Source organism: Cucurbita moschata, unplaced genomic scaffold (genome assembly GCF_002738365.1).
Source record: "Cucurbita moschata cultivar Rifu unplaced genomic scaffold, Cmos_1.0 Cmo_Scf00054, whole genome shotgun sequence".
Taxonomy (NCBI): Eukaryota; Viridiplantae; Streptophyta; class Magnoliopsida; order Cucurbitales; family Cucurbitaceae; genus Cucurbita; species Cucurbita moschata.
The window spans coordinates 1,293,535-1,301,692 of NW_019268570.1; the positions used below are offsets into that span (position 1 = coordinate 1,293,535).

General features: G+C 35.3%; 1 protein-coding gene across 8 annotated transcripts; it reads left to right on the forward strand.

Annotated features, from left to right (window-relative positions):
* The first annotated feature begins 1,940 nt into the window (after positions 1–1,940).
* LOC111436435 (pentatricopeptide repeat-containing protein At4g32450, mitochondrial-like) lies at positions 1,941–7,502 on the forward strand. 8 transcript variants are annotated; one of them, XR_002709242.1, is made up of 6 exons: positions 1,941–2,245; positions 2,357–2,404; positions 2,837–4,724; positions 5,517–5,593; positions 6,885–6,920; positions 7,023–7,502. XR_002709242.1 is itself a non-coding variant. In XM_023074205.1 (4 exons), the coding sequence occupies exon 3, from the start codon at positions 2,848–2,850 to the stop codon at positions 4,705–4,707; it is 1,860 nt and encodes a 619-aa protein (XP_022929973.1). In that variant the 5' UTR covers positions 1,941–2,245; positions 2,357–2,404; positions 2,837–2,847; the 3' UTR covers positions 4,708–4,724; positions 6,970–7,502. The 8 variants fall into 8 exon arrangements, 4 of the variants coding, with proteins under 4 accessions (XP_022929973.1, XP_022929976.1, XP_022929977.1 ...); XR_002709241.1 differs by lacking the exon at positions 5,517–5,593 and having other exon boundaries at positions 2,357–2,415; positions 6,885–6,937; XR_002709239.1 differs by lacking the exon at positions 5,517–5,593 and having other exon boundaries at positions 6,885–6,937.
* Positions 7,503–8,158: the final 656 nt, after the last annotated feature.

Here is an 8,158-nt window from a genome sequence, read left to right on the forward strand (position 1 = left end):
AATGGTGTTTTGTTCCTCCCAACCAATGTCTACACCCTTATAAATGGTGTTTTGTTCCTCCCAACCAATGTGGGACATCACATCCTAACTGTGTCTTGTGCAAATAGAGAATCAAAGCAGGCAAAGCAATGTTTGCCTTGAAAACCACAATCGAAAAAGTGATGTTAGAGCACATTTGGGATGATAAGACACCGAAAGAAGCATGAGACACGTTCGTGATATTATTCTCAAAGAAGAACGATACGAGGGTACAACTTATAGAGAACAAGTTGTTATCAATTTTCACAGCGTGACATGACAGTTGCTTAGTACTTCCACAAAGTCAAGCCGATTTACCGAGAGATTACTAAATTAGACCCGAGGTTCGCTATTGGAGAAGCTCGAATGAAGAGGATCATCATCCACATATTGTGACCAGAATATAGAAGTTTTGTTATTGCTGTACAAGGATGACTCGCTCAACCATCACTGGTAAAGTTTGAAAATTTGTTAGCCGGCCAAGAAGCCATGACTAAACAAATTGGGAGTCTTGTAATCTCTTTTCGATTGTTCTTAATAACGAGTACGAGTGTTTTCCACATAGAGTTATGTTCAATACTATAGTGAGAATAGATCTTAGCCATGACGAACCTACGCTTGCTGTCGTTATTGTAGTTGAAGAGGGGAACTCAAGTGAGCTAACTCCAATAGAAACCTCGCGGTCAATATAGAAAAACCATGGTGCAAGACCAGAAAGTCAATCTTAGTTTAATTTCTGGAAAAACCTCGCAGTTAAAGATCTTTCTGGAAAGTAAAACTTGAGTAACCAAAGTAAAATAATCGGGGAAGGTGACTTTTTTATTTTTTTATTTTTAGTTTAGAAAATAACTATACAATAAAGTTATCGAAAAAGGTACAAAATTTTCTTAATAAAAAAAACTAGGGTTAGATAGTTACGAATCAAGGATCTCCATAATGGTATGGTATGATATTGTCCACTTTTAGTATAAGCTCTCATGATTTTGCTTTGGGCTTCACAAAAAACTTCATAGCAATGGAGACGAGTATTCCTCACTTATAAACCCATGATCTTCCACTAAACTAACTAATGTGGGACTCACTCACAATAATTCTCGACAGAGATGTTATTCCACAAGAAATCGTTACATTCTTTTAGTATTAACCGTCTTTTTAAATAGCTAAAATTTTTTTGGAACTTGGTGGGCGAGAATATCACCATCTTTAATGTCTAGAATAAAAGAGAGAAATTTTCAAATAAAGTAGACCTATAATTTTCTCGAATTTATCTCAATGTCGAGAATGGTAGTTTCAATCTTCTTTTCATAATCGCAATACATTAATGCTCCCTACACTTGATAAGTTCAAATCAAATGCATGCTTATTTTGTTCCTACATAACTTTGTTCTTTTTCACCTAATTTACAACAATAAACGAATAATTTTAAACAATAAACTAAATTTTAGAGCTGAATTACCCTCACAAATGAGCGTTATCAACATATAGTGCTTTAAGTTACTTTTTCTATTTATGCAAGAACTAAAGAACTCTAGAAAATAGAAAGATGAAATGAGGCAAGTTTGAGAGGTATCACTAAGACAATGCATATGTAAAAAAAATTACGTTCATATCTTCCAATAAAAAAGACATTTTTAAATTACTTTTAGAAAGTTTAAGGTATTAAGAAATTTTTTAAAAGTTCAAACGTAATTTTGAGATGAGATATGGACCATTTTCGATATTATTCTAATTATTAAGAGGTGGAATATATATATATATATATATATATATATATTTTTTTTTTTTTGTAGAGAAATATTTATGAAACTTTAAAGGTTGAATAATTTTAAAACCATCTAAGGATAATATTCTATAATTTAGCTCTGTTTTGATATAGAAAAGGAGAAAAGAAAAGAAAAAATAAATAAATAAATAAAAGAGAAAAAAAGCGAAAGAAAAAAGGAAAAGCTAAACCCTAATCAGTGTCGTTCGACAGTGACCAGGCGCACGTTTCACAGACGACGACTCATTGTTCAAACGGCGGCAGCGCGGTGTTACCCACGAACAGCAGCGGGCGCGCTTGTCCTCTTCTTTTCCGGCGACTGCTCCAGCTCTCCAGCGAACGGCGACACCAGTGACGCTTACCCCTCTGCGCAATCGGACCACACCCGAATAACCGGATTTGGATTACCCATAGCCTCAATTTGCAAGTTCAAACCCATTCGAACACCTTCCAGCAACAATCCAGGTCTTTTTTTTTTTGTTAGATTTGGATAGCACGGTTTTGTTGAAGCCCTTTCCATCTCTGGTAGAGTATGTTTAGATTGTTCTCTAACCTTTAGGAAGTATCTGTTTGCAGTTTTGGAGTCTTTCAAACACTTTTCAGCCAGGCTCTAAGTCCATTTTGGTGAGTTTCAGGTTGTAAAGCTCTATTTAATCTTCACTGGATCAAACCATTCTCTCTAAGCTAAATGCTTGTTTTTTTTTAAAAAAAAAATTCCTAATTTGGACTTCTTGATTTTAGAAATTTGAGATATTACCCATAATTTTGTAGTTCTCAATTCGTGAAGTGGTTTTCTTGTTCGCTGCTTTTTTTTTTTTCGTACTTCTTTGGATATTGATATTTGTGATCTGTTTGTTTACATTTTTTTGTTCGGTTAGTTGAAAGTTAGAATTGTGCTACCATCTCTGCCCTAATACTTTATTTATTTACTTTCCTTTTCCACGTTTAGGTTGTCTATGGCCTTGCATATGTTGGTATACCGTTTGATCAACCTATATTCTCTTTTTGGATTTTCTCCACAGTTTCTCTTATGTTATCCTTTGTTCTCTTTAACAGTTGAACCATTAATGTGTAAGAAGAGAGCTGCAATTCTTGCTAGACGCTCCTTAATAGCATTATGCAACATACGATCTTCATGTAGCTCCTCAGTATCAAACAAAGTCCTAAATCAAGTTAGAAATTTAAGCATTGCTTCTGAAAGAGAGGAATATCAGAACGATAATGGATATCATGCAGATAACTCTTTGCAGAGTTACCAAAGCCATGGTGGATTTAGCAGTGACAGCCAAAGCCCTGGGTACTATCAGCATCATGCCCAAAGTGCTAGTTTCCAAAGCTCTTCTTGGCCTAATCAGAATATTCTACTTGAGCGTAGAGAAAATTTAACTGCTTACAATGGGTTTAACAATGGAGAACTGCAGCAGAACAATTATGAGGTTTCTGGACAGAATTCATGGGGCACACAGATTGAGTCCAGACAATTTGTACATGGCAACAGCCTAAATTACCGCAATTCTATGCCAGGACTAAACAATCATATTCCCATCTCAAGACAATATGAGCAAAACTCTATGTCTCAGCCACATCCACAGGGGCAATATCAACAAGGTGGCAGTGTTGAACTATATCAGCCAAACCCAGATACTATTCAGAGTCGCACGATTGGTACTCAAGTATTAAACAACACCAATGCTGATGAGGAAATTGGCGTGACTAAGGATAACCCATATGGTGGTACCCTTGAGGAGCTTGATGAATTCTGCAGGGAAGGAAAATTGAAGGAGGCTGTGCAAATTCTGGAAATGTTAGAGAAACAAAACATTCCTGTTGATTTATCCCGGTATTTAAATTTGATGAATGCATGTGGGGAAGCAAGGTCCCTAGAAGAAGCCAAGGTGGTTTGTAATTACGTAATAAAATCTCAAACCCCTCTCAAAGTTAGCACCTATAACAAAATTCTGGAGATGTACTCTAAATGTGGTTCCATGGATGATGCCTATATGATATTCAATAAAATGCCCAGCCGCAACCTAACATCTTGGGATACTATGATTACGTGGCTTGCTAAGAATGGCCTAGGGGAAGATGCTATTGACCTTTTCTACGAGTTCAAAAAAACTGGGTTGAGAATTGATGGAAAAATGTTCATTGGAGTTTTCTCGGCATGTAGTGTCTTGGGAGATGTTGATGAGGGGATGTTACACTTTGAATCAATGACAAAGAATTATGGCATCATTCCTTCTATGCAACATTATGTTAGTATAATAGACATGCTTGGTAGTGTAGGTTATGTAGATGAAGCATTGGAGTTCATTGAAAAGATGCCATTTGAGCCAGGGGTAGATATTTGGGAAGCAATGATGAATATCTCTAGAGCTCATGGGTTGATGGAGCTTGGTGATCGTTGTTTTGAGCTTGTCGAGCAGCTTGATCCCTCTCGCTTAAATGAGCAATCAAAAGCTGGCCATTTGCCTATAAAAGCTTTAGACCTTGCAAAAGAGAGAGAGAAGAAAAAATTAGCCAACCGGAATCTTTTAGAAGTCAGGAGCCGAGTACATGAATATCGAGCTGGAGATACTTCTCACCCTGAGAATGACAGGATCTATACCTTGCTTAGGGGTCTGAGGGAACAAATGAAGGAGGCTGGTTATATTCCAGAGACTCGATTTGTACTCCATGATATAGATCAGGAAGGCAAAAATGATGCTCTACTTGGTCATAGTGAGAGACTTGCTGTTGCATATGGTCTAATCAGCAGCTCAGCCCGCTCACCCATTAGAGTAATTAAGAACCTTCGAGTTTGTGGTGATTGCCATAGTGCACTAAAGATAATTTCAAAAATTGTGGGTCGAGAACTCATCATCCGTGATGCTAAGAGATTTCACCATTTTAAAGATGGATTATGCTCTTGCCGTGATTACTGGTGAAGAAAACGAAACTTGAGGTATGTCTTGTCTCCACTTGTTTTCCTTTAATGTCTAAGCTTTTTCAGGTTTGGACATATTGATAAATTGCTTTAATTTATATTCCTCATTCCCGTTAAAAATTGAATTGCAAAATTAGGTTGGCGCTGAATTATATGTTGTATTTTGTGATGTTATGAAAGTTTATCTTTATATTCCTGGTCTTTGTTTTTGTTGTTTTATTTTAATTCGTGGTCTTCTCATTTCATTGTTGCATTTGCATCTTGTTCAAAGTTTGGTTGGACATTGAAATCTAATTTTTTTTTTTTTTTTTATTAGAAGTTAGAAAATGCATGTTTAGAGTTTGGCTAGAGATTGAATTACCTCTTGCTCGATAGACTCTAGTAGCACGGTCAGTTATCTGTCATTACCTAAAAGGGGAAAAATTTTGTGATCACCTCCTAGTTGAAACCGTACGTGTACTTGATTGTAGTATCAAGTAATAAGTGACGTTCTCAGTGCAATATTCTTAATGATAGTGTGTTGTCATCCACTCATTTACAAATTATTGAGACTGATAATGCCTTCCCCCCCACCCCCTTCCTGCCTCCTCGAGGTGTATTGATTGGCAATGATGTGTTGTCCAAAGTGACATACCCACAAAAAAAAAAAAAAAAAAAAAAAAAAAAAAAAAAAGAAAAAAGAANTCAAGTTAAGTAATATATGATTTTGGTACTTTGTATAGGATCCTGGATTTTGTAAAAGTAAGAACTTTGTATTGTAAGGTAATAAATGGTCCATATTCCTTAATGGTGGATTTATGCTTCTAAAAGGCTTCATCAAGGTGAACCATGAGCTCCATTTCTATTTTTGCTAGTTGGAGAAGTTCTAAGCGGACACATGGACAAAGGTATGTCTATGAAGGTTTTAAAGGCTTTTTTGTTGGCAAAGATGGGATTCTTACAAGAAATAATTTTTCATCGATGAAATGAAAAATCACAGAGAAATATGGAAAATTTTTCACAGAAGAAATGACAACTAAGGCTATCGGATCATCTTACAACACTGACCAAAACAAACTATACTAACTCTTGATCAAATAGAAAAACTAAACAAGAAACAAAAACTAGGAAAGCACACTATGATGTCAACAACTGTAAGTTTCAAACTCTCAAACCACCAGCAGCAGCTTTCTTTCGAGCTCCCTCATTAGTCAAAACAAACTGCCGACAGCAAAAACTCTTCCTCCCAAAACAATGGATCAGAAATTGCAACTTGAGCACCATCTACCTTTGGAACCAACAACAAATAGAGAAAACCGTACTTGAAGAACTCTCAAGAATTTGTAAAACTCAAATGAAAGACAATAACTTAAATAATCTTTTGCCTCGTAAACTTTGAAACAATTTTGAGACGTTTTCAGGCTTCAAAGTAAATCAAACAAATTCATGGTGAGCAATATCAACCTAAGCAACATAAGATAAGATGGCTCATAAAGTGCGTGAATTTTGAACCTCTACCATCGGGGGGGGGGGGGGGAANGTGTTGATAGATGAAGGATTTTGGTTTGTCTAGGTGAGGGATGATGCTTTGTAATGTCATTCTTACAAATTTCATAATGTTCTGGCTTTGGCTTAATGAATCCTTACTCTTCTAATATTCTGTCATTTGCAAACAATACCAATAGAGAGTTCTCTTCATTAGGGAATGTCATGGATTATCTCTTCTTTGTTGCCTAGCTAAGGATAAAATGTGTGTGAGAGAGAGGGGAGAGTAGGAGGTGGGGATGGAAATGGATGGCATTCCTAGTCGGGGAAGATAAAAGTGGAATCTAAGGATTCGAACTCCTTGATGTAAGATTTAAGGGGAAGTAGATTAAATCTTAAGGAAAGAAGCAGAGTTGTGACTTCAATTTTTATCCAATTGGTCTCAGCTATTGGAGCTATCGTTTAATAATAAAGCTGTTGTGGTTGAATTTTTCCTGATCGGTTCACATGGAGTAAACTCGAGTAACTTTATACTTGAGCTGAGGTGTAACATAGGCAAAAAGAATGAATGCTCGAGTGGTTGAAAAGAGAACTTTGGGTTTTGTAGGAGACATAGCGTTAATATGCTTTCTAATCATCAAAATTGTTCATACTGTTCATGCTTTTATAAAGTGGCCTCTAAGTTTCCTAATCATCTCATTGATCCTTGTTTAGATTACATGCTTCCTTGTTCACGAGCTGTTTCAGAAGGTTAGCTTTTTTAGTAGTTATTTCTCATCTTCCCCTCTGGCTATTGTAGAAGCACAATGACAGATAAATGCACAACTCTCATTGCATATGCATCTTCTGCAGCTCCATTACCATGTTCAAAAGGGTGTCGAGGTTCAAAATTAACAGAAAGTTCAAAATTACTATTCCCAGGCAAAGTCACCGAACTCTCACACTTGGTGGAGGCTTAGGCTTGAGAATGTATGGAACAAACCGTTGATGGCTTGTGCCTGGGCTTGGATCAAGCCTAAACTATTCCTCCTAAAGTGAAGCTATTATTTCTCGATATCTCTTATTTACTTAGTAATGTCATCACCATTATCAATAACCCCAATTTTGATGTAGAAGGTTAGCAAGAGAACTAGTGATAGACAAATTTGAGCCAGGCAGTCGGTCAAACTAAACAAAAGTCGAATTGAACAAATTCTATTTTGTTTTCCCAATGATTTATTGGTTCAATTCTATGTGCTATTTTATATTTGGATTGGTTTTATCAAAGTTCTATAGAGACAAACCAATGTGTCTGTACATATGTTAGTGAACAAAGTATCATGTAGCGTGTAATCTTTCTGAGCAGTTCGATATAGGTAAATGTTTTGGTGGGAAAATTTGTGCATTTTTAGATGGTTTATCAATGAGGAAACTACTTAAACCAAGAGTAGTGAACATGATTGCATTGGTTCGTGTTTGTATGGTACGATTCTAAGTGCTGTATTTGTTATTATTTATAATAAGTTAAAATATCATTTTGGTTTAAATATTTTGATGTTGGTTCAATTTACTCCATTATAAGTCTAATTTTGATCATTGTACTAAAAATACAAATTTACTTCGGATGTTTTTTTTTTTTTTTTTTAAAATTTTAAATAAATGGATTGTATTATATTATTAAGGTACAAAGGGGCGAAATGACTTGCTTGTACCTTACAGATCGGTACAGTGGAATGTGCAGCTTTATTGAGTTTTTATTTTCTATTTTTTAAAATGATTTTATTCTTTCTTTTCCTTTTGGGATGAAATTTAGAGATTTAAAGTTAATAATACTTGAAAAAAGAACTATGTTCACCCTAGTTGTCAAATATCATTCTTGTTTTTACCTTTAACAATAATCCTCCTACTTGAACTTTAAGTTTTTGTTGATTCCTTGATTCCTCATGTAAATCAAAGCAAAAAAAAAAAAAAAAAAAAAAAAAAAAAAAAAAAAAAAAAAAAAAAAAAAA

Coding starts and splice junctions, on each gene's coding strand:
- LOC111436435 (XM_023074205.1), top strand. CDS start 2,848: ATGTGTAAGAAGAGAGCTGCAATTCTTGCTAGACGCTCCTTAATAGCA.